The sequence below is a fragment of the Epargyreus clarus genome, unplaced genomic scaffold (genome assembly GCF_041222505.1).
Source record: "Epargyreus clarus isolate Ecla_fem2 unplaced genomic scaffold, WU_Ecla_fem_2.2 ptg000007l, whole genome shotgun sequence".
Taxonomy (NCBI): Eukaryota; Metazoa; Arthropoda; class Insecta; order Lepidoptera; family Hesperiidae; genus Epargyreus; species Epargyreus clarus.
Genome location: NW_027332215.1, coordinates 14,822,361 through 14,849,970, shown reverse-complemented (window position 1 = coordinate 14,849,970; position 27,610 = coordinate 14,822,361). Strand labels below are relative to the sequence as shown.

The window sequence follows — 27,610 nt, the reverse complement described above, 5'->3', positions numbered from 1 at the left end:
CGGCCGCTTTTTGTTCAATTATAATAAAATATAGCCTCTAGCACTCCTGAATAGTGTAGCTATCTGATTGTGAAAGAATTTTCATGATGGGTTCGGTATTTCCGAAGATTAGCCCTTGCAAACAAACAGATAATCAAAGGTATAAACTTTACCTCTATATAATATTAGTATAGATATACAAAAATAGACAAAAACAAAAGTATTACATTTTTTTGTTTTATTTGGTAGTTATTGACTACGTTATTTGATTGGCTATTTATGTGTGTATAAAGTGTGTGTTGTGTGTGTAAAGTATAATTATTAAATAATATTGAATTACAGATATAAAACAAAATACCTACTACTGCAATCATAGACGGTATACACAGTGATTTTTTCAAGATTGTGTGGATGGCTAAATTCTACACTCTAAGAGATAGCGAAAAATTCTGAATGGTGTAACGAGGCCAATTTGGATAACTCTAAAAGTGCATAATTATATTTTTAATCTATTTCAAAGGCTCAAAGATATGACGGGCTTTGGCCTAACATTGCAGTCAAGTAGAACTGTAAACAAATTCAATTAATATAAAATGACCTACACAAAGTAAAAATAAAAATAACATAATACATGCTTGTTCCAAAACAAACAGGCAGGCATGACAGCTTGCCAACTAATGATGTGTACTAGGTCGCTCGGAATTCCTCTATATTAGAAATATATCACGTGACCACGCTAACGGCTGGCTATTAGGTAAAAGATTATAAATAAATAAACAGGTGCGAAATAGTTTCACGCCATGCTCGCATGTAACTACATAAAACTCGATGACTTTAGGAATTTAAAGCCCCCTTTAGATTGGAATGTCAAAGGACAATACTGTACTTAACTAGCGGTACGCCACCTACCCTCTAATATGTTAAATAACCTGATAATATATTAAATAACCTACGTAATGAGATGTGGTAGGACTAATGATTCCAATCAGAAGACCCAATTCAACCGAACGCAACAAGGAAATTGTACGTTCCGGAAAAATAACGGAAACGCTACCATAAAAAAATCTTTGACATCATTGTCTTTGGGCAAGGTTTTTGAACAGAGCAACAGAGCGATTCTTTGAGCAAAATGCCTGCTCTTAGGTCACCAGAAACGTCGACCAAACGAGTTGACAAATGCTTATAAAATTGCCAACCCCATAGTTAGTATGGTTAAGCCCGTAGTTACCTCGCACATAAGTATACATATCTCACCACCTTGTAATAGAAGGAAGCCATTAAATGACTTAAACCGATGACAAGTGTGTCAGCCATTTAATGGCTGTCATGATGTAATTTACTGTACGTACTATATTTACTGGTATGTGCAGGTAAGTGGTGCAAAAACACGAAATCGAAGAAAAAGTGCGAGGTAATATCGTTTCATTCGTAAATGATCTAAAAACTACATTTTTTAAATATTTTTCAAACACAAAATTTGATGACAGTGACAATTTCAATTGTCAAACTGGTTACATTTTCTTGTTAGGAGTGAGTCATCATTGTCCCACTGCTGGGCACGGGTCTCATCTCATAATGAGAAAGATTATTTTTTAAGAATTTGCAGATATGCAGTTTTCCTCACGATATTTTAGGAGTGAGTAATGTTTACTAATCTATGAGTTACCCTGAGCTGGGGCGAATGGAGCCCTCCCTGCTGGCTCGGCCGACCACGTGCACCTTGGAGGAGGAGTACGCGCGGCCCATGCAGTTGACGGCCTCGCACGTGTACGTGCCCAGCGAGGTCGGGTCCTCCGCGTTCGCGGTCAGCGCGAACACATCCCCGGCTTTGATCTCACGACTGTCCTGCGGGACGTACATGGATTTTATTAGTATAAGTATATTTTTCTTTGGATTTAGCAAGTTATATTATGAAATCACACAGCCAAGTATTAAATCAAAATGGTAGTATTGGTTCCATGTCTTCACAGTCGTAGTATTGGTTTCCACCGCCATACCTATTTTTTTGTTAAAGATTGTAGAACTCTTTGTGGTTCGACTTCAGCGGCACCACCGCTACACCTATTTCTGCCAAATAACAGCAGTGTTAAGCGCTGCTGTGTTCAGGTTTGAAGGGTGTTGTACGGGAGACATACTTTACCGAGGCATTCCAGCGTAGTCCTCAGGTGTAGCGGCGTATCTATGGCTGCACACCGATAGGAATACGTAATAGTATCTGGGGTTGATTACAGATGTTCATGAGGGGCAGTAGCCATTACCATCTAGTGGTTTGCATGCACGTCTATGTTATAATATAAAAAATGTAATCATTATTATTTTAATTAAATTAATTATTTTAATAACATTGAAGGTCAAAAACGCGCATGCAATGCACCGGATGGTAAGAAGTCGTTGCTGCCCAAGGACATAATATGTAGTTGACATATAGAACAAGAGTTGGTTAGTAAAGAGTATAGAGAGAGTCTACCAGAACCATTTCACAGATACATTTCCACTCTTGAGGGTTAAGATGGTCTCTGTATATATATGCCAGGAGGCATTCATAACCTTTCACCGAAACGCAAATTCTGCCTCATTTTCAAAATAAATCTCCCTGGTTGAATCATTCTGGAAGTACGTAAAAGTCAGTTATTATGTCTATATCCCACCCAGAAAGAGGGGTGTTAATGTTAGTGAAGCAGCAGAAAAATATGAGGGTTAATGTTGGTTATCAAGAAGATATGAATAGCATGTACATCACCGTCGTTATTGACACATTTTTTTCTCACTGGACACGGGCCTCCGCTCAGAGTGAGCGGGGTTTAGGCAATAATCCACCGCACTGGCTAAGTGCAGATTAATATCACACTCATCACTTTGTGAACTTATATTTTAAAACATTGTCACGTATATAGGCTTTAACAAGCTATTTTCCGTCACTGTTTAAGCAGTTGATAATCAGATAATTTAAAATTCAGATATAATGTATAAAGAATTTGGTATAGTCACTAGGAGCTCCTGAATGGGAGAGTTAGTTCCAAACCACTAGACTGTTGCCGCATCGTAATATACTGTGCGAATAATTTACATACACTGGGGTTGGAAATACATAATTGTGTAATGTACCTTGAACCAGCGAAGCACGGGCGTGGGCACCCCCACCACCTTGCACTCGAGCGACACCGTGCCCTGCTCCGTCAGCAACGCGCGCAGCTCCTCCACGAACTCCGGCCGCTTGTACGCTCGCGGCACTGAAAACGTTCCCGAATAAATCATTTTTTTATTATTAACCTAACGATTAAGCAAACGTGCGACCTGATGAAAAGTAGTCAACGTCGCCTATGGACATTTACAACACTAGAGAAGTTGCCAATGCATCGCCGGCTTTGGATGAGCGCTCTTTTGCACCTTTTTTGAAGAGCCTCATGCCATAACGCTCAGGGAATACTTCAGGAGGAAGCTGATCAATTAAATAAAATCTTTTTTTTTTCTTCTAATAGTTTCTTTACAGAGAATTTTTTGAATGTCATAGACACCTACCGCCACTTCACAAGGTGTTTCGTTAGAAGAAAAAGCAGCGAAAGACACTCAATAACACACATGTTTTAAAAAAAATGTTTTTATATGTGGAGCTGGAGGTACTTCAGACCACATCGTTTTATTAGTCAAATATTCACTTAATTTATAGTACGTTTTACATAGCGTTTGTTTAAAAATAGTTCGTTATCACAATCAAAATATGCAAGGGATGCCAGGAGCAAGGGATATTTGGTCATTGGATTTTTAATTGTACATATAACAAGAAAGCTTCGCGTGTCTGTACATAGAATTTAAGGCAATATGTATCGTTTTTAGAAATTTTTGTGTGTCGGTTCGTCTGTGTATCTGAAATCGCATCAAACCAAAACTACGAACTTGCTTTTGCCATATTCGCAGACCGTATCTTGACTTATATATCTTATAATTATTTATTTCATTTAAAATTGACCTACTTAACCAAATCATTAAATCTGCTAATTATTTTCTGTATCACATTAACAATTTTAACAGAAAACATACACAAATCTGTATTCTGTAACTACATTTGTTTACTTCGTCGTATTGTCAGGCTGGTCTATTCTTGAATTGTGATGGTCATGTCTAGGTCACAGTTTTTAAATAACCAATTTTGTTAATAATTCAAAATTAACAACCAATTATTATTGAGTTCTCTCTTGATATTTCCTAACTTCTTTGGCTGGATTCTTAATATATAGGTATTTTTATTATAAATCACTGAGATTCGACATGAAAGAGTCATTCAACAAATTTCAAATCTCTATTTCAAATTTCAAATCAATTAGCTTCATTAGACTATCTGTTATATTAACTTTACATTCCATTTCAATCTTCTAAAAAAATAAACATAATAAAGTCGAAAATGATATCTAAATATAAAATTTCGAAAGACACTGCAGTACTAAGTTTCGACTTTTTTGACGGCAAACCAAACGTTAGTTATTTATTCGATACCCTATATACTCGTAGTTATCTATACTAATATTATAAAGAGGAAAACTTTGTTTGTTTATTTGTAACTAGCAGAACCCGCGGCTTCACTCGCGTAAAAAATATGATATGACAAACAAATAACTTTAATTGTAAATTTGTACCTCCACCTGATGGTAAGTGGCTACTGCCCATGGTGATCTGTAATCAACCTCAGATAGGATTAGATCCCTATCCGACCTCGGATGCGCCGCTACCTCTATGGACTAAGCTGGAACGCCTTAAAAAAGTATGTCTCCCTTACCACACCACACCGATCTTCAATTTCAATGTTACTAATGTAATGTCGTTGATGATCTAGTACATCGTCGTAATTAAGAATCGAAATGCTCATTTACTAGTAATATAAATACAATTCATTATCTGGAAGCACGGCAGTGCCTCCGCCAAGTCGAGCCAAAAAAAGCGGCACGGCCGTAGCATTCTTTTCTCGAAGCAATTCGGCCAATTTTTGACCCCCTGTATAGAAGTAATTGTCTCAATTCATCAGTCCTTTAAACTTCAAAAGTGGTGGTAAACTTCGTAGTTCGACTTCGGAAGCACCACCATCATCATTATCATCACCATCATTTCCGCCGTACATCATTAATGTCGGGCGGTGTTGTGTTTCGATTTAAATATTGTGGTAAGAGAGAGACTCCCTTCTTCAGCACCTTCCGAACTATCTCTCGGCAGCACACATTCCAACGTTTCCCCAAACTCACCAAGTACATTAAGATGCGCGGAGCAGCTGGCGCGTCCGCCGACGTTCTCCGCGGTGCAGGTCCAGCGGCCCGCGTCGTCCACGCTCACGGTCGCCACGTCCGCGCACCAGAAGTTCCCGTCGCGCACCAGCGCCACCCGCTCCGTCTCCAGCAACCGCCGCTCGTTGCGGTACCATGTTACCTGGAAACGGAGAAGAACAAATTATAATACTTATAGTTTAAAAACTAAAAACCACGCTAAAATCGCACAAAGAAAATCTTTAAACATGATTCCTGACGATCCTAATGAGGTGAATGTGATAAAGTTATTAAAATCGTGTATTGTCATCGGTTCTTTATAAGCGTTCAAAATTTTAAATTAATCGGACCGTTCAAAGTGGGTAAAAATCGAGTTTAATAATTCCGTTACATACATACATACAGGTCAAGCGGTCAATATGGTGTATGGAACGGTCGGTTTGCATATCTAGAAGAAGTGAGGAGAGGATTGCCCCTTTTAGTGACACCAAACGGAAGAAATACTATGGCAAGCCCTTGGAAGTAATTCATCAGAAGCTACGGGATCTCAGTAGTCCTTTTCGTGTGTTTTATAGATGAACACAGTGAACATAAAAATCATTTGCCCATGTATTTAACAACCTACCAGTACGTCGATACAAATACGTGCTTCAAACTTGAATGCCGAATGGATTTCAACCCATATACTTGAACTAGTTTCCAATGAATAGCGAAAGTAGAATGTATATTTCTGCCATAGAAATCGAACCTGACCCTTTTATGTGGCTTTTACGTTTAAGTGGCCACACGCCAGCGCCAACACGCATTCTCCATTCTAAATAAACTCAAAGTGTAATTTTAGTAATAACTATTAGTACAAATAATGTCCCTACAATGTCTGACATGGTATCGAGTGCCAATGAAGCTCTGTGCGCCCGACAGCGGGACCAGCCGGCGTTAGCTGTTCATTTGGCATAGTACTACAAGTGACCTACGTCGAAAGACAGACTATATCTATATAAAAGTAAGTGTTTATAAGACTTTCTAGGCGTATTTAAAAAAGTCCAAGAAGGGAAACTATTAGAAAACCAAAAAGTACAAAAATGATATGTACGACGTACGTATCGTAATTTGTCAGCTCATATCATATCATGCCTAAAAAAAATATTTAAAATTACTTGTAGCTTTTATGCGAAACTTCCAACATTTACCAGTAGGTAAAGCGTCAAAATCGGTTTTGAAAAAAAAATGAAGTATAACTTCAAAATTATGGTTATTCCTTATATGTGCGTGCTCTAAATTCATTATACTACATTAATATTACATAAATTACAAATATGTACAGCGAAACAAAGAAATTATAGGGGACTACATACCCTTCTAAACCTTACCACGAAATTATTCAAAGATTTTTCTAGAAATTTGTAGCCGTAAGAGTAATTGTCTGGCTCAATAAATTTACCTTATTATAAAAGACATACACGCGGACGGAGTCGCAGGCGAAAAATCGTTATAAATACGACAGCGGACGTACAGATTTAAAATAGAAGAATTATGTCATTGGGCTGACGTACGCATTCCTCTTGTTTCAAGGTTCTTTTACCTTCCAGAATCACGACCGCTTTAATGAATGGGACAGAGTTGAAACCTTGAATAGGTTGTTATTACGTTGATGGCCGAGTAACCTGTTAACCCGCCAAACAATATTTTTGTGTGAATTGTTTTTTAAATTATTTTTTATTACGCTTTCTTCACTAATTGGTCTACGTGACGTGTCGTTAGTATCGTTAACACACACAAAGATGAGTAGACATCTAAATTGATTATTTATATATCTACATGCCCGGGATCGAACCTGAAACTATTTAAGTGTTCATTGTCAAACCGGACGGTGATCGCTGAGCCAGGTTGTTTATTTAATGAAGACTTCAGTTGATCGACTGCAAGTTTGACTTTTTTCATTTACTTTCGTGCGTGTGAGGCGATTTTAATAGAACTTGGCGCCTATTTCATAAGATATTACACCTATTTCATCACGCAAATGCGCTTCGTTGATCCCATTCATTACAGCGTAATATAAACTGAATCAGTTGTAGATTTTATATATTATTTTCACACCGGCACTGGTTTTCGTTAAACTACTAAATCAATGTTTGAGTATCAGCCAACAGAATAGAGACTTACCTTGCACTCCGTAGAGCTGACTATTTCGACTAAGAATCTCGTTCGAGTGCCAACTTTGACGGTGAGGTCCTGCAGGCGACGGAGGAAGTTCGGGGGGTCGTCGCCCACCGGCGCCTCGTCCGGCGGGGACACCTCCAACCGCACCCGCGTCGTGTCCTTCCCGGCAGCATTGCTTGCCTGGAACCACGCGAATTTCTATTAGACATCTTTAAATAATCCTAGGTATATTTACGTCTGCTCTCCCAAGGGCAGAGCCCGATAGGGGCATCGCGCTCCGAGGACTCCGGTTGTGTTCCATCGGAGATCCCGGAGTTCTCCGCCAAGCGCTGAGGACGGCTACCAGGGGGGTTTTAGTGCGGTAAAAGTCCCACATAACCCGGCGTCGCTCCCACGTCGTCGGGTACCTTTTGAAGGTTCCCCCTCGTAAACAAAAAAAAAAATAAGGTACCTATATTTACGTCGTTCAAACTGCTACTGACTGCGACAACTATAGACCGCGGCAGTCTGTGGTCTGCTTGTTATTAGCGTGAAATTCTATCGAATTAACTAATAAGCCAAAAACACGCATCCAAACTAAACAGCTTAAATGAAGACTGAGTAATTCTGTAATCAATCTTTACCACACCCTTCAAACGAAAACACGGCAGCCCTTTACACTGATATTTAAGGCACATTGTGTAAAATTACTTTCTTAATGTAAATTTTATACAACGGACATTAAATCAATGTGTTGTTTTTTATCTTTTTTTATAATATAGGGGTAGCAGACGAGCATGCAATCCACCTGTTGGTAACTGGCTATTGCTGCCCGTGGACATCTGTAATCAACCCCTGATAAGATTTGGTATTCCTACCTGAGATCGACCACAGATGCGCCGCTACCCCTGAGGACTAAGCTGGAACGACTCGTAATAATAGTATGTCTCCCTTACCCCTTCAAACCCGAACACAGCAGCGCTTAACACTGCTGTAATAAGACAGAAATACCTTCATAATATATGTTATATCTATAAAATACATTATGTGACTCATGTATGCTGTTCGGTGGTTTACTTTTCTGGCACCATTCGTGAAATGTACGCATCACCTGTTTAGTGGGAGTTGGCGCCCTTAGTATTTCTTTTCAATATACAGAAGTATGTTAAAAAGAACTTACTTGTAGCGTGTAGACACCGCTGTCGCCGGTCCGAGCAGCAGATACTGTAAGACGAACGCCCCCTGCATCGTCCGATACTATGAAACGCTCATCTAGTGACGCTCCCGCGCGGCTCCTGCGTCAATACATACACCATAATTACTTAGCCCTGATGTGACTTGACTACATATTAAAATAGGGTTTACAAAAATACGTCGCACCTAACTGTAATAAACTGAAAAATAGCAAACATACTTGATTATTATTTAAATATATTTAAATCATAAATACAGATTACCTGATATAAGCAGCTAGATTAAGATTAAATAAGTAGCGTTACGAAATATTTTTTGATTTATTTATATAATGTTTTAAATTTCGCTGTGCCATAAGTCTGACGCGTAGTTGGTTTTGCAATCAAGATTAGCCCAAGTACATAGCAACTAAGGGGAATCAGTGACATATGCTTAGAGGTGCAGGCAAGCATGCGAACCAAGACAATGGATGTTGTGCGTATCACTTTACACACGGGTCACTCGCTAGCGCCCGGTGCACTACAACTACCTACCTGTTACCTAACAATTACTGTCTGTGCTGTGCACTGATAAATTAACCAGCTTATGACCGCACTTTTACGCACCCTAAAGCCCAATAAAAAATTTGATAGGCACGACAATAAATACGTAGTAGAGGACCGAATCAGAATCACCTATAATAATTGTTTTTTCGGATAGCTCTACATCTTTTCCAAGAAGCCCCGTGTAAATGGTTCAACCGTTGGCTAAGACGGCACAGATAGACAGGTACAAATTTCAAAATAATATACTCTTACAATATCAGCCAGCGGTCATACAAATCAGCATATTTTCTTTTAATTCAAAATAATAAGTATTCTAACTTAAGCCTCATTTATACAAATAGTAGCTATTATTTGAATCGTCGAAAGAAGAAATAAAAATTATTGCAGACAAAAATATTACACGATATTATCCCACGCGAGAGCACTTCCTATAAATTGTTTGTTTACTGTTAGAGCATATTTTTGGCAAACAAAAATGCCATCGGATTCTAAATATTATCTGGTCTATCATGTTTGAAACTACGATATATCTAAGAGAAAGTTTCTCCAGTAAGCATAATATAATCATTTGAAGGTGGTAGAACCCTTTGTGTTTCGACTCCGGCGGCACCACCGCCACACCTATTTCTACCTCATAACAGCAGCGTTAAGCGCTGCTATGTTCTGGTTGAAGGGTGTGGTAAGGGCACGTCCGATACTATTCCGAGGCATTCCAGATTATACCTCAGGAATAGCGGCGCAGCTGTGGCCGACCTCAGGTAGGAATATCTAATCCTATCTGGGTTGATTACAGATGCCCATGGGCGGCAGTAGCCACTTACCATTAGATGGACTGCATGCTCGTCTGCAAGAACTATATCATAGTACTTATATTATAAAAAAGACTTTTATTAATATTTTTAATTCGAATCAATAAAGATATAAACTAGTAGAAAGTGATCCATAAAAGCATTAACGTGATTTAGAAAGGCGCTAGTTAAATTTGAGTAGAAGGTTAATTCCGTTTTCCGTTTGGCCCATGTTCAACTGACTCGTCAGTCAAGCGCGATAGATCAGACATCGGGTTACGCAAAGTTTTATCGTTACTCTAAATACAGATGATGTAAAGACTAGTGATGAATGGAAGCAGTTGGCATGAGACTAATGCTGCTATTGTGACCACTCTGCAAGATCTAACTAGGATACGCGTTGGGTGATTGCGGAAACATAAAAGCAAAACATCAATAAAGAGCGATTGCTTTTATGATTCCGCAATCACTCTTTATTAATGTTTGATGTTAAATATTTAAGTGTTATATCTACTAGCATATTGGAGCACCTATATAATATGGTATGAAAAATAATGTCGCATGAAATAACCTGACATGAGCCGCATTTCAGTTTATTTCATTATCTATTTGTACATCAATTAATCAAATCGTAAAGCAAGATTGCCATATTTTTAAAATTTTTCACCAATAAAAATAGCCATGGCCTAGAATTTTTAAAGCAAATTACACATTTTATACAAATAATAAGTAATCCAAATTAAGAAATTCAAATACATAGTACCAGCAGACCGTGGGTAGGAATGTATCATCGACGACTTATTACCAATAAGTTGGTCTGTCTTATACCTACCTACTTCAACCAATCAGTCTAGAAGGTGTTCGTGTGATGCGGAATAAAAGTTTTTGTATGTAAGTCCCCTTGAAATGTAGACCGACATTTGTATGTATTTTCGATACCCAATACAATTAAATTACTAATTGAAGTCATATAACAAACACGTCGCTAGATTGCTAGCAAAGACAATAATTAATATAAAAGACATATAATTAAATCCATCTTAAATATTATGCGTGCGTATCCAGAACATTGCATCTAATGGGTCATCTTGAAGTGTTAGATGAATAGTGATAGTCCCATAGTAAGCAATTTATATGTGTGAGCCTATCGGATTTTTAAACTACTTAACCCAAATAAAATATAGGCTACAGAAAAACTTTGTGATTCACTGGACGGAGCATTTACAATTTAATAAATCGTAATGGGAGCATCAAATCGTAAAATATGCGAATTCAAACATTTTCAATGTTTATGTTCAAATCTGGGTAGAGGCGCGGGCTTAAAAACATTAGGAATTTCTGCAAGCATCCATGGAAGTGCTGCAACATGGAAAGGGTGGTATCGGAGTAAGGGAAAGCTTTGACCTTGCGTCCCCCGATTGCAAAATTTTCGCAGCACTCCGCTGGCCCCTGAAGTTCCCCGGCTAAAAATAATCGAGTTGCGAGACGCCAATGCCGCGGCCAAACGCGTAGCCCAATTACTTTGTTCACGTTCACGAGTGATTGTTTTCTAAAAGCTTATAAATACAAAATTACTAAACTAACTGCTTCAGTTAATTCGCTCCAAAAACGCGTAACAAAACAAAGCCGTACGTGCAGCGTTCTTCAACAATGTTGTTATTGGTAACTCTATAACTTTCTCAAACAACTTGTAAATGATTACAAGCACATTTGAAAGGAAAATACTGTGGAAGTATTTTGCTTTAATGATCAATAATGTATATCCCGCTTCATCAAATATAGTCATCTATTGGGATTAAAAGTTCATCGAACTAGCCGCGAATAGATTTCAAAGAACTGGAGTTAGTATTGGGAACATTTATGGGATAAGAAGATTTATTAACACTTGCCCAACTGTTCTGAAAAAGTTTTTTGGGGCGAGAATGAAACCAAAAATAAACTTGTTTATTTTTCCATTGACAATTTGTCTCCGCTATGATCCGGACGAATTAGTCATGTCAGCTGCAACTGGCTTCCCGAATTAGGTCCTGGCCCAATTTCATCGATGATATATACTTTTCTTTCTGATATACCATTTAAAATATCCATAATTCATGATAAAGAATCTTCTATGGACTGATTTTGTATAATGCAGTGGCATAGATTAGTAAAGATCACTCACTCCTAACAAGAAAATGTACCCAATTTTGAGAATTGAAATAGTTGCGTAAAAAGTTTTTCCACGTCTCCGCGCTAAAATGTCCCTAAAATATTTGAAATAATTATTTATTTATTACGTAAATTACGTAATTATTACGTAAATTAGTTATTTATTCGTAAATTTTATCTAAAAATGTTTTTATTTGTCAAGGATTCAAAAAAAGAACTTACTAAAATAAGCCGTTTGTGGCTTCATTCAATTTCAAGGCGGCGAAGTATCTTTACTACTCTATGTGCAGTGGTACCAAATGACCATGCACTACCCGATACTACAGTTAGTGTCGGTAGTCAGACTCCTCCATCCGGTTCTCATCTAAATTAAATAAAAAATATAACAAGACATTTTTATATTAAAAATATGATGAATATAGAATAAATATCGATTCAATTTTGAGTAATTTTACTATAGAGTCCTAAAAATGCTATTCCTATAACAAAATAGTAATATTATTAGCGAAACGATTAATTACAAAAGTGATAAAAATAAATTTGATATTACAAGGACGATAAATCTAATAAAGTTAAGTACAACTTAGTTGCGGTTAACCGGCTTGCCAGTAAGGTAATATTCGATTACTTGCAAACATGGAATCACTTATTGTTATTAATACTCCAACATATATAATTACTTATACGTTTCGCATACTTCCACAAACCTAACTAAACCTAACTAGATTGTTAATTATTTCTCACAATGTAATACCTAATTAGCACGTAATATAAATATAACCGAAAATAGTGATAGCCGCAGGAAAGCGACTGCATTGTGCGACCCAGTTGTTTTGGTTTCTAAGAACTGAGAAGAATTGAACATGTTGCTTGACTTGCGGAAGTTGCGCAAGTAATAAAAGAGATCGTAAAACGCAGTTTAATGTAACAGGAATTCAGCTGATCCAGCCTACATAGTGGAAACCTGAATACATCATTGCTCTGTCTTATGTTTTTATTTTCATCTATAGATGGGAAACTGGGAAAGCGTAAGCGGGTGGATACGCAGAACCGCTTTTATCGGAGCTTTTCCTATCGCGCGTTTACGCATATAAATCAACTCGCTGTAGTTGCTTCTCGACCCTGTGTGTGTGTTTGAGACGATAGAAATGATAGAATGCAAGTAGCGTATGTGCGGATGGGACGCGCGTGACAGCAAAAACGCCCTTTTAGCGACTAATCAACATAAGTTTTAATATACAGAGTGAATTATTAGTTGATTAACCAACAAATTCTTCGATGTTATGACTTATGTACATTCCTAAAGGATTAAATAAAGTCATATGTTTTGTATAATCCTTAAGAATGTTATGCCAAAGTATGAAAAAAATATCTATTTTCTTCAAAATTTTGCTTTTAAGCGACACTATTAGATAGTGGCATACTTTAAAGGGTGTATTTTTATGTGGTTATTTTTATGCAAAGGGTAAAGAAGCTCTATTGTCTATTCGTCTGTCACAGGCCTCTATCTCTTGAAACTGTGTATAGAGACATAAAACGTTTTCCAGATTATGTATAGTGGTAGCCGCTAAAATAAAAAATGTATAACGGCCGCCGGTATAATAATAAATAGTAACCTAATAAATAAATGGGCGTTGCCATTTTCGATAAACAGTTATGGTATACTATACTATTCGGTATACTATAATAGGTAGACAGTTAAAATTTTCACTATAAATAACTTGTATGGCTGCTATGATAACAAAAACTAAAAATAAAGATTTTATGAAAATTTTGAACCCTCCATGAGCGAGTCAGACTCGCACTTGGCCCATTACAAAAAAATACCCCGTACATTTGCAGATATACGAAAAAAGTCGATTACTTATGTTATGATGCAATAGCACATGAGCATGACAAATACTTTCAGCGTATTTGATACCCATTATGTTTAGCCTCTGAAAGACCGACCGATCGGTAGGTAAAAATTGGATCGGTTTATAATAGTACCTGGCGTCAATAGTTATAGGTACTGTAAAAACTATTTGGACAAGAGAAATAAAATGTTACTCACCTACTCGTATATGTACGCATGAATCAAAGTACATAGTGCAAGCTTGTAAGCTGGCTGTACGTGCGACTTACGCAAGATTCGCAAAACGCCTGGAAATGCGCCAAGTTGCGTATTATCAAACACGATCTACAGAGAACAACTACAATTTTTATTCATGCCTCTACTTTATAAATCGTGTCCTATATATTTTCTCCCGATAATCCAAGGAATCTACTCAACGGGCACACTTTACCAAAACGTGATACTTCGTATGTTTTACCGCTTTCAAATCCGAAACAAAATTTTAAAATAATCGTGTTATGGTCTACAGAGAAAATGGATTTGTTTTCTTTCTAAATGTCCCCTATACCGTCTAGCAAAAAATATATGACTATGTGATGATAACGAAGATTGCAGATATATTTTAACAATGATCAAGAAAACGTATGTGTAAAACATTTAAATTTCAACATAAGCCCTAATGGTTTTTCGGCAGACGCTGTTTTACGATTGCTTTTAAGCCCGTTGTTTAAAAAGATTTTATTGTAACTGTTAGGTAATTTGTCAGTGCTGCCAAACTTGTGTAGATACTTTGGATCTTAAACAGCACAGACACGCTGGTTGTGTTTGCATACAATATCAGTTCCCTACTTTTACACACATATCACTTGCTACTACCAAAATCATTCATAAAAGATTATGAAAATGTTTCGTTACAACAACAAATACACATTTTACCTACATATTTATAGCGCTGTCACTTTAATAACTAAATTAATTTATTAATCAATCTTCTTTCTCTTTATTTAATTGTATTTACGTGATTATAACAAAACTTTGATTAGTTTTCCATTAAAAATTTAATTAGAATTGGTTTAATAGTTAGACTTAAAAAAATACAAGTATAAGTAGTTAGAAACTTGCCGTTGAAGAAACTTTTAAATAAAATCCACATTGACCTAAATACGATACATTTCAGGGTTAAGCATATTTTTGAATTTGTATCAATCCTATTGGCGTGAAGATTACATATATCTAATGTCTAATTTTGCATTGTTTAACATGAAACTTTATTGTTTAATTGTAATCTTAAATTCGTAAATTAACTGATTGTTAATTTACGAATTAACTGATTGTTAATTCGTAATTTAACTGTTTAATTCGTAAATTAACTGATTGTTGTACAATGCTCATTGTTGTACAATGGTTCGTAAACGATAAGAACATTTTTGGTAAAGTCGTCATTTATGGCCGACGGACACTGCTTTAAAGTTAAAAAAGTGCCTTTTGTAAATAAACAGTTTTACCATGAACAAAGCCACACAAAAGTGTACTTGTACCAATGTGGTGCCAAAACATTAAAAATACGACAAAGCGAAAGCTAGTCAATTATAACAGGAAGTGACGGTAGGTTTAAATCGATTAAATATTTGCGGACAAAATAAATAATAGTATAAAAAAAAGTTTCTTCGGATTTAATGATATATGGTGAATAAAGCTTTTTGGTAGAATCCCTACAGTTGGTACTTCATAGTTCGAAAACACCGCTACCTTAAAATCCATCTTATGTCTATGTAAGCGTATTAATAAAGTATCATCTTTTTTAGATTTAAATGACGATGTCTAAATTTTAATTACTATTTGTATATAAGTTGAGTTCTAATTCCGAATGAATAAATTATTGTTTTAACGTACAATTTTTCAGGTAAGTTCGCCTTGGTTACGTTCACTTCTAAAGACGATGTCACACCATACAAGTTCAATGCTCACATCTTATTACGATAGAAATAAAGAAACATCATACCTACCTGGGCTAGGTAGGTATGATGTTTCTTTATTTCCTTTGCTCACATAAAAAAAAATATCAATCGTGTACCCTACTAATCCTTATTACCCTCTCTTCACATTCCATCGACAAGATATTTTTGTTTCATTAATAGAACCGCAGGGCTTATTAGGATTTATTATAAAAATTCTACAATGTGACTATATTTCTAACTGCCTTAAAATGTTCAATACAATTTATTTATATCGTCGCTTCTCTAATAAAAACTAACCTAACAAGTTATCTATAAAATTAAATGTTTATCTAATAAAATTATTTTAAAATTAATTACCTCCTTCGGGATGTCAAAACATTGTTCATATAATACTTTGAGATATTCTCACGATTAAATTAAATACTATTTAACATGCATTTTATTTAATTTTGATTATTCGCTAACTTCATATATTAATTAATGTAATTCTTGAGTAGCTTCAACTTCTAAATAAATGTATATAGGAAACAGGATGTAAATGATTGACTTGTTTTCAAATAATAAAGGCCCGCACTAAATCGTCAAATAAATAGGGGTATGTAAAGTTTAAGGATACAATATTAGCAATATACCTATGTAGATACTTAGGCAATATAAGTATTAACATTCAACGAAATTACATCACTGGTTATCACATATACGTCACCTAGACTAATTGGCTACCGAGTCACATTTACGGAACCATTACACCAGAACCAAGCACTGATCACCGTTGCCACTCTACGTACGGAAAGGGAGCTAGCGGACGCAGCACCCAAGGCACACCGCGAAACTCTTGCACGATGACGAGTGCCAGCCACAAATACCTGGTGTAGATCGAGGAGTTCGACCTGACGACGGGTCTCCCTGCTGCATCACCTTTGCAACAATTGCTGCCCATGGCGGGAGCGCATCTCGTTTCGAATCGAGTTCGCGATGGCCAGGCGCGGACTGCGCGAACTACGAGATATTTTTGTGAGAGCGACGCCAGCGCCACTATTTGTTTACGGCTCAATTCTATTGTAAGTCAAAGGTTTATAGAGTTCATATTTTCAAATACTATAATTTATTACTATAACCTACAATTTTACATCTTCGGAACATTTTTTCTAGTGACCTGTCTATGTACTCGTAAAAGAAAACCGAGAAAATAATGTAAAGATAAGTAAGCGTCTAAAGCTTTACAAGAACATTCCTATATGTATGCGTTTAGTCTAATTTGGTGTATTGATATTGGCAAAGATGATATAATTATGTGACTAAAAACCGAAAGCTATTTTGGAACCGTTTAATTTACCTCATGCTTCAGCTGGTTGATTTATATGTAAACTTAATACATTCCGTAAAAATATATTGTCCACGTTAATGAGTAAGATTTTTACGAGGCTTCATAGATTAATATATTCTAAGCAATTGCAATGAAATCACAAGTGAATGTAAGAAAAGGAAATAGAGATTTACCGGGCTTACGAGATCGCAAGAGTTCACTCATGATCTAACTAGTAAATGGTGTTACTACATGTAAACAAAACTAGATGGCGTTGATGGTAACGTACATTCTCGTTAACCTCATATTTATTTTTGGTCGGTAAAAGGTAAACCATGTCTGACATCATTTCGCGCTGTTTTACATTTTATTTGATATAGATTATAACTGCTAGTGTATATATTTATTGAATTTTATTTGGCTCTACCTATATATACATTTTCGAAAAAACCATACCAAAATAATCGATTGATATGCAAACGAAATACTTAATATTAAGTCAAATTGAACGTACATAATTGAAGGTAAATAAAATAATGTACATAATTATGGTTTATTAAATAAATTACTCATACAAATTATATCTGAATAAAAGTAGTATTTAAAGAACGAAGTGAGTAAACTATCTAAATTTACAGATATAATATGGTTTTTTATGTTATATAATTATTACCCAAAGATAAGATGGGAACAAAGATAAAAATAAATTAGTTAAATTCTCTATAGATAAATAATTTGTAGTATTTAGTCACTTTATGAATTGAAAACATTCTAAACGTACCTAATCGTGAAATATAGGTATATATAGTTAATTATATTCTTGTAAGTAGTTTGTGAAATACATGACTTATAATGATCATACAACTATCAATTACAATACCGATAATAATAATAATTTCTTACGAAATTACCATGTCGATTTTTATATTTTCCATAGGTAGATACAAAATCCCGAACGAATTACCATGTCGATTTTTATATTTTCCATAGGTAGATACAAAATCCCGAACGCATTTGCTACCCCATACTCTATGGGAATTTTAGGTATAACATGAATGTATTAAATACATATCTATGTACCTAAGGTATGTATTTAGGATACACGAAATGTGTAGGCAGATATATTATTATTACCAGATGCCAATAAAATTTTGTGAGTGCATAGAATAACCTTTTGATTACAACAATTTGACCGACATAAATATAATTGTTTTCGGCGATTGCTTTTACAAGTGCTCTTGCGATTAGGTTTTTGAAAAATTACATATACTTTTAATTGATAATATACCAGCCAGCTATCTGAAAACCAAGTATTTATGTACTTAGTGTCAGATGTCTTCTGCGAACTGCTTCCTGGTCTGAATTTAACACTCGACACGTGAAAAACAAACAACGCTGCCGGCGCGACGCAACCGACGGCCCGGCGGTCCCACAGTGCACTTTATGTCTCTAGCAATAAATGTTGCATTCGATTGACACTGCCCGGGAGCAAGCCTAATTAAAGGACTACGTAATGCACCCTGCACTCCCTGCCGTTTTAAAATACTAATATTTACAAATGCATCTTCGACTCGAAAAGCTGGATCTACTACCGAATATTAACGAATATGAAAGCATGAGCTAGAAATAGAACATACCATTTGTAGAGGAAGGGTGGCGAGCCGAAGGGTAGAGGCAGTAGAAGGCTGGCGACGGTGCCGGGGGCCGCTCTGACGATTTGGGGGCCGGTGGTGGGGAACAATGGGGGCTCCATGGGCTCCAGTGTTCTCGGCCCGCGCGCGCCACACCGTGTGCGCGCGCCGACTCCCGTCCGCCGACTTTCTATAAATAATACGAAAAAATGTAACACGCGCGGAGCAACTTTTGTACGACGCGAATATTTCGCTAATATCACCCAAGTCGCCAGTATTACACAGCTGATTGGTTATTAAACAAACAACTCACGTAAATTTACTTAAATAAACAAAAACAAAAAATCACTTAGGTATAGTATATAACGATATCCCCATAATATCAACTTACTCTAAAATTATAAATTTTACTTTTACTTACATTCATAGTATATAATACCTGGCCAGCAACCCCGGGATGGACGGCGGTATGTGTGGTCGCATACCGTCGTGAACACCAGATGGTGTGGTGAGTTTCAAGCTCACCTGGGCGGAGCCCGACGGGGCAACGCGCCAAGTGGACTCCGGTTGCGTTCCGTTGGAGATCCCGGAGTCCTCTACGCAGCGCCGAGGACGGCCACCGGGGGGGTTTTAGTGCGGTAAGAATCCCACATAATCCCGTGCCGCTCCCACGGCGGCAAAAAAAAAAAAGGTATGGGAATATATGAAATATATTCCAGGGTAGGTTAAATATCGATCTTTGGATTCATTGTGTCGAAAAATATTGGATATATGCCCGTTATCAATAGGTAATAATAAATCTATCCAACTTTTGCCAACCAAAGATTTATTCAAACTAAAGATCTATCTTTAACTTTTGCCTACTAGAACTTGTCAAATTTCAGTCTTTAGTAGGCAAAAGATAGATCTATTATTACTAACATGTCACATTGATTATCAATATCGGACATATTTATACTCCAATGAAAACCTTATTGTGAAGCAATTGATTCTCAGCTAGTAGTCCGGTCAAGTTAGGCATTGAAATAGCAAAAAATCCGGGAAAGCTGAATTTGGTATGGTAAACCCAAGGTCTCTACAAAAATTTGGCTTTCCCGGAATTTTAGCTATTTGACCACTATTTTTATGTCTAACTTGACCGGGCTATAGTTTAAACATTAATGGTAAGTACTCTATGCCGCTATCTTTTAATTAAATTATAAATTGTATGTGAACTCATCTGTATTATGAGCATTTTGAAAGACGGTAATTTTACTAAAATGTAAGTATGTACTTATTACTTTTCTATGTCAAAATAGTCAAGTAAAACTTATGAGACAAACTGACCGCCTCTACATAATCGTGTGGACATAACATAAATAAAACTTTTGACTACATGCCCAGGCTCAGAATTTATTCTGTTATATAGTGATAAGAAAAAACAACAATATTTGTTTTTTTTGCAGTGACCACTAATAATATTGATGGAGTTGTATAAAAATAAAACAGAAATTACCTTTATTTATTTCATTTATTCAGTTTACATCGTTTAACACTACAGAAACATTTCAGATGGACTCAATTTCGACTAGACCATAAATTAGGCTTAATAATTATTTTATTACGGAGCCAAAAAGGGTGGAGGTACATTTTATTTGAAACGAAGACATATATTTTTAAAACATTAAATCTCGATAAATGGACTATAAACTAATTCTATGGAGCCCTCGTAAAGAGACATCGAGAAATTATCTAAAATACTTATAGATCTAAGACGTATATGCTGAAAGGATACCGAATGTGTTCGCTTGAGCGTCTTCCCGTTTAAGTCGCTAATTACACTGTTCGTTTAATTGTGTTATGTTAATATTCGGCGTCCTTCCTTTGCAATATCGTCAGAGTGTTTCAACATCCAATATTTATACTTATATTAAATAGCAACTATATAAGGGAAAGTTTTAAAAGAGATTCCGTTTCCACAACCGGAACACCAAGCTATAGGGCTCGCGAAGAAAATATACTTGCTTATACTACACATTATATCCGAGAAAATAATTTGATATCAACATTTAAGAAATGTTCTAAAAGTAAATTAAAATAACATTAACTGCCAATTGCGCCTACTTTAGAGAGGAAACGTCACTGTCCGAAATGTACGATGGAAAAGAACCTACGTTGGTAGTGATAGAATTTTCATAGAAATAGTAAATTACATCAAAAATTTAGACTAAGTGCAGTCTATAGTTTACCGCTTATAAATAAATAGTAAAAATTACAGCGACATGTATAGTTACATTTGAAAATAGTAGATTTAAATATTTGTGTAAAAAATATAAAATAATTATAAAAATTGAATACCATAAATTAATATAAAAGTTAACATAACGTATACACCATTTGTGCAGATTAAATTAAATTAAATAAAAGTATAAAATGGTAACTAGGAATGTTCAGAACAAACGTAAAATAAAAGTAATTAAGTATAAATATATAATAATTATACATATAGACATATTTGAAGATGCCTAACCTTACACAATACTTTTACTTCCCTTCGCCTGAAGGGATTTCTATCCACCATTATCTTTCCCAAATTGAGAACATTTCTAATCTCAGATATCACAATCGCTACACATCTTCATTAAAACAAAAACATAAAAACGTAAATTAGTAAAGTACATGCAACTAGCAGCAAAAAATATATTTATAAAAATATTAATTTACTAAATGCTGCTAGTATACATTTTCCACAAAATAAAACTGCCTTTATAAGGATATATTTCAATAAAAATAAATAATTATACATTTTTACGCTTCGTGCTTCGGCTCTTTCTTTCGAAAGACATGTCGGGTGAGCTTCTAGTGAAGTTAGCATGGCAGTAAGTACGAGCCATATTATTTCTAACATCTACGTATGTTGTACCGCAATTCATTGATATCATTTCTTTAAAGCAGAAGGAGCAGGACTGCAGGATTCTTGTAAAGACAGATGTTATAATTTTTAAATTCGGTTTATACGCCAACATGTGTTTCGTTCCAAAGCATGTGATGTATAATGTCTACATAAATAAATGTAATTTTCAAATAAAAAAGATCTATGTTGATCCCATAGTTTGCATTAGTTTAAATTGATATTTAACATAAAAATACATATACAACAAATATGACTTATATTTTGTAAATTTAATTATTACGGAGTTACAAAACAGACAACCTTGATTGGAATGAATTAAGATTTGCGCGGATTGGCGGAAACCGCGCCGTGAAGATTATTCGATTGGAAACTTTAGCCGACGAAAGATCTGCAATGAGTAGAAACAGGAAGGAGTATCCGCAGCACAGTAGTAATAGTAGCAGACCGAGGAAGGTGGCAAGAATGCATACCGCACATAGAAACGCGTGAATGCCTTTAATAGCTCGAAATACAGTACAAAGTAGAAATGCAGCCAAAATTACGTTTAATGTCAGAAGATACAGGTATTCCCATCAAACAACCCATTAGTAAATGATTGAGTATTAAGTACTTAGGCCGGATTTCCCAACACAATAACCTGGTTTCAATACGGCTAGTTAGATAACTACTGCAAGTCAAAACTCAGATATATTTCCCTACCCCCTCATCAAATTACTTTCTTTTTTTAAAATGACTATGACTTCATTAATTCGTTCCATAATTTTACCGAAAGTATATAATTTTAGAAGAAATGTGACCATGAAGATCAATTGATGTGGCTCATTTTATCTTTTAATCAATTAACAATAATTTTTACCACTCAATACATGACCAAAGTATTATAAATTCCGCAATGATAAATACACTACAAGTATTTATTTATTCTGTAAACTAGATTTTAGAACCACCTTTCGTATGTTCGCTTATTTTATTGATGTTTTTGTCGTGTATTAGACTAGACCACCCATTAGTATACTAGACATGCACTTTCCGAATACTTTCTTCCCCGGTCACATGACATACGTAAATTCCTTTGATTCCCTGTGTAATATAGTACCTGTATCCTTTAAAACGTCGACATCAAAATGTCCTACAAGACACATTTTCACTTAATAATTAAAATGTACGAAAGTATTTGGTTTACAATTATGGAATGTTAGGAGATGTCAGTACATTAATATAATAATGAGAACAACTATGGCTAAACAAACATTGACATAAAGCTGTATCTAAACATCAAATATTGTTTTAAACCTACAATTAAATATTAACTGATGCGCCTTTCTAAATCTGTGTATCATAATTAAGTGAATTAAGACACATATGACTACATTCAATAATAATGAAAAGGGATCAAGATTATGTTATTAATATTTGAACATCAATCTCTACTGTATACCTCTAAGTATACAACACATAAAGTAAACACTTATTATTCCTTTCAATGAGATATTCTTTTGATATAAATGATGACATTTAGGCCAATAATACTTTATTTTATAGTCATCTATACAAGTAACAGTAAAAAGTCTAAATAGCCAAAACATAAGCTAAAATTTTAATGAGATCCTTCCCTTCCATACTCTTAACGTAACATACCTACACATACGTGTATTCATTTATTATCCTGGTCGCATTCTGAAAATTCCATTGTAACATCAATAATTCTACTAGAAGAATTGTAAACAAAACGAAAAAGATAGCATCAAAAATGAGAAGAATGAGATTTAGACTTGAGCAAGTTCAGCCAGAAATTTCTCGTTATCATTCTTGTAGATTTTATCCTTCACCACAATGTTGCCATTGTTCTCCACGACTGTGTCAACTTTCCCATCTTCTAGGCTTTTGGCCTCCATTTTATTATTTTTTGCAGTCTTTTTACCGCAAGTGCAAGCTGTACCAAGGCAATTGGTCACCTTGCGGGTGACGACATTATTGGGATTAGAGCGCTTCGGCTGATAGTTGACAATCAGATTAGCAGGCTTAATTTGGTCCACTTTCTTCCTGCGACGACGAGACGCATTGTCCAAGGCCAAATTCATAACCACAGTACCTTTGAATCCATCAGATGAGGAAGATATCTGGCGGTGGAAGGGTATCTTCTTATGGAAGCAGCTGGGACATTCTCCTACAGCTTTTTCACGTCTGAAACATTAAAAATATATTTTAAACAATAAACAATGTGTCATCAAGTTTTATAAAAATAGATAAACAAGAAATTGTTATTAAGAAAGAAAGACATTTAAAAGTTCACTAACTCAGCAACGGCTTTCTCCCTCTGTTCCAGTTGTAGACGCACAGCGCACACCTCCAGGTAGAGATCATTGGCTCTCTTCAACTGTTGTTTATAGACATTGCGAGCAGAGCGAGCCGTTTTCACTTCCTCGTTGCGCTGTTGGTCTCCACAGTTGTTGGTCTCCACAGCCTCCAATGACTCATTATTTCTGTTAAGTATCCTCTCCATGTCTGTTTCGATCTCCTCACGCCAAAGAGCTTGAGTGGCGCTAAAGTTATCAGCACGGATAGCGTTGAGTTCATTGCCGGCTATTTCCAGATGAGCGGCAATTATTTTAAATGGAGGGCTGCAGATAAAGTTTACTAATTAGTATTATAACTAACATTTATAAATAATTGTATCATATATTAATTTTATTTACCGGTTCCTTGGAATCCTGTGCCAACATTGGGTAAGTAGAGCACGAAGACTTCCAGGGCAAGAGCTGGGAATGGGAAGTGAAATGGAATCAGTCCCAACTCCCCACATAATAGCATGAGTCTCCATAGTTCTGTATGGTACTTCTTGAGTAAGTAACTCCCATAGTACCACTCCATAGGACCATACGTCGACTTTTTCTGAACAAAGTTCATGGCGGATCACTTCAGGAGCCATCCAAGCCACTGTACCAGTAAAACTCATTATGGCACTGACATCGTTCCATTCGCGACTAGTTCCAAAGTCGCTCACCTTCAGCACCAAGTCATCAGAGATAAGCACACTAAAAGCATAAAAATGTTTTTAAGACACAAGATAATCAGGATAATGTTTTTAAGACAGTTTTCACACTATCATTAGAATATAATAAAACAACTTACTTTGGGCTTTTTAGGTCACGGTGGATAATTTTATGGCTATGGAGGTAGCTCATCCCATTGGCAATTTGTTTGGCCCACTTTAATATTTGTTTCGTGGAAAATGTAGCCCCACTATGGAGGAAATCAAACAGAGGTCCATACTGACAGTATTCCATTATGATGCAGTATGTCGGGGGGACAGTGCATACCCCACGGAAGCGGACTGGAAATTTAAGAAAATATCATTTTAATAATATTACATGTTATGTATGTTGGTAGCAATGAATTAATGTAGTGTGGGTACATTGATTTACTTTTGTACTAATATGTCACTCGTAATAAATGTTGTTAATCCTGCGAATAAATGTGTTTTTGTCGAAATACCAAGTTATAACATTACACATAACAAACAAAATACTGTACAAAAATTTTTGCATCAATACATACCTATGTTGGTATGATTCAGCTTCCTCAGGTGTTTGATGTTGGTTTCACTCTTATCTCGCAGCTTCTTAACGGCCACCCACCTGCCGTTCAAAGTCCCACCAAAAACTACTCCTTGAGCTCCAGCTCCTAAGTACACCAGATCCTTGATGGAATCAACAGGCACCTCCCATTTTTCCTCTGCAAGAAAGACATACTTTTATATTTTTTTGGATAACTTGCAATAACAGCAATGTTATCATAAATGTAACCTTCGTGTTGTGTATTTATTTGTAAAAAGAAGTAGCTAGGAGGACTGCGACCCAAACCCACATCAATGCATTAATAATATAATCATAGTCCATATCTTGGGTACACATTTTGAAAGGTTTTTTAAAGTTGAGAAGTTATTTTTCTAATATCACATGAGCACATCATGCAAAGAATGTACTGAATAATTTAATGAACTTAATAATCTGAATACACGCAAACAAAGATGCAGACACGGCTCATCTATACGAACTATTCCAAATCTTTACTATGACATAAATCTGAATGTTTGCTAAACTCTCTCGATCGGAGGGATAGATAAAAACTGCAGACCAGGAGCAAAGACGCAAGTAAGAGCTTTTCTATATTTCTGATTAAATGTTCAAACTTCATTTGGAATGGAAGGGATTTCTTATTGGAATGGTTATTTTATTGACAAACTGCCGAAATAAAGTCCAATTTGCCGTTTCCGATTCTCCTACATAACCATAATATGAATTGCAAAAACAATGAAAATGCTTTTAATGTTTGTTATAAATAACACCTTGTGCCTGACATCAAGCTTACTAGTTAATTTTTTTTTGTAAGTAGTTAATGGACTTAAAACAAAAAAAGTAATGTATCTAAAATCAAGTGATTGTTTGATTGTGGTTATATTTTCAAATAAAATATATGAGCCCATCTCCAGTAAATGACTGTTTGACCTACTAATAAATCTTAGATGTTGTATTCATTTTCCTTCAGCTGTGAATTATGTCCTATTTGACTGTCCCTACTATGTCTGTGTTTACATTACTTGAAATGTCCTCATAAATATTGTTATAAATTAAGCAACAAGTTATAAATAAGCATGGTAAAGGTTAAATATACATGTACAATGTACGCCCACACATTGCACCATACGCAACGCCCCCGCCGCATCTCACGCTGCAGATAATCAATAACTATCGGGAATCTATGTCTATTTTTAGCTCCGAGCCACCGCCACCCCGCCGCCTCCGCAAAGGTCATAGGGCAAAGCTTATATAGGTTACATAGCATAGCATAAATTGAATACTCCAGTGAGAAAATATCATTTCCAATAACAAATCGCACGGGTATTAGCAAATAAATCATAATGAAAACAGAAATAGTACTGAAAATATCGCAATTAAATCGCTTTGTCATAAATTATCATGTCGCGACGATGCGTAGCGCAGCGACCTTGGATGCGGGCGGTGGTGCATCGGATCGATCGACCCCCGGGAATATGGACGCAACTCGTACCTAAATATGTACACAAAGGATTACTTACCGATTTGTTTATTGCCATCCTTGCAACCGCAGACCGACGACAATATCGAAAAGCAATGCATCACCCCACCGATCCATAAATTCTTCTTGTCCAGTTCGATCTCTTCTTCATACTCTTCAAAGGCGTCTCCTATGCCGCTGCGGGCGTATTCGTTCTCGATAGCTTGATCTTCATACATCGTAAACAAATTAGCACTCCACGATAATCACAAAGCGCATTACAAAATATTTTCACAAAATTCACGCAGTGGACTCTTCCTGTTCCACATCCAGAAACGGAACCTAGACGACGCTGTTGACGCTCGCGACGCAAACACGAACCAGGCAAGAAGGGAAATGAAGTAAGGGAGGGACGCATGGGGGTCGGGGACGCCGCAGGAGGCCGAAGAATAACCGATTTCTCACGATCTAGGCCGACGAGGAACAAGGATATATATACATGTTAGAGTGAAAAAGAATACTATACTAAATCATACCATCCGCGCAGCCTACAGCGGTTCCCAACTTAGTAGAGGTGTGACTAATATATTAGTAATAGGTACAGGTATTATAGTACAAGCCATGTATCATATTAGGATAGGTGAATATAGAGTAATAGGTTACCAGGTATTAGTCAAATAATAGCGACGCTTAATAATAATAATAACTTTTTTATTTCAAGCCACAAGACTCATATGTGTTAGTATTACATTATAGACTTATCCTATGTTAGTACTTAATCTAAAAGTTATGACTTAACATATTGTAAATCATTGCTATGCCATTCCATTAGAAATGGCACAGCAATGACCCACGTATCGGCAGTCTAATCTGCTTTTAATCAGGTTCAGGATGCTGTTGGTATCGCCC

The 27,610-nt window shown here is 36.1% G+C and overlaps 2 protein-coding genes across 6 annotated transcripts in view; both read right to left on the bottom strand.

Moving 5' to 3' along the window:
• Positions 1-18,924, bottom strand: part of LOC140743498 (uncharacterized) — a 55,989-nt gene extending 37,065 nt beyond the window's left edge. For 4 of the 5 annotated variants that reach the window (XR_012102469.1, XM_073074811.1, XM_073074812.1 and 1 more), the window contains exons 1-6: positions 18,778-18,924; positions 8,548-8,662; positions 7,392-7,568; positions 5,211-5,391; positions 3,085-3,209; positions 1,646-1,824 (exon numbers count right to left, since the gene is read on the bottom strand). Coding sequence is in view for 4 of the 5 variants with exons in the window: in XM_073074811.1 (XP_072930912.1) it covers positions 1,646-1,824; positions 3,085-3,209; positions 5,211-5,391; positions 7,392-7,568; positions 8,548-8,662; positions 18,778-18,893 (893 nt within the window). In the remaining variant the exon portion in view is untranslated. Of the gene's footprint in view, positions 1-1,645; positions 1,825-3,084; positions 3,210-5,210; positions 5,392-7,391; positions 7,569-8,547; positions 8,663-16,700; positions 16,811-18,777 lie in introns of those variants that run through there. The other variant, XM_073074814.1, reaches the window with a different exon arrangement.
• Positions 18,925-20,262: 1,338 nt separating this feature from the next.
• Positions 20,263-27,198, bottom strand: LOC140743501 (mitogen-activated protein kinase kinase kinase 12). Its single transcript, XM_073074816.1, has 6 exons — positions 26,763-27,198; positions 25,223-25,399; positions 24,797-24,998; positions 24,361-24,699; positions 23,962-24,285; positions 20,263-23,848 (listed from the first exon to the last, which is right to left on the bottom strand). The coding sequence occupies exons 1-6, from the start codon at positions 26,938-26,940 to the stop codon at positions 23,431-23,433; spliced, it is 1,638 nt and encodes a 545-aa protein (XP_072930917.1). The 5' UTR covers positions 26,941-27,198; the 3' UTR covers positions 20,263-23,430.
• Positions 27,199-27,610: the final 412 nt, after the last annotated feature.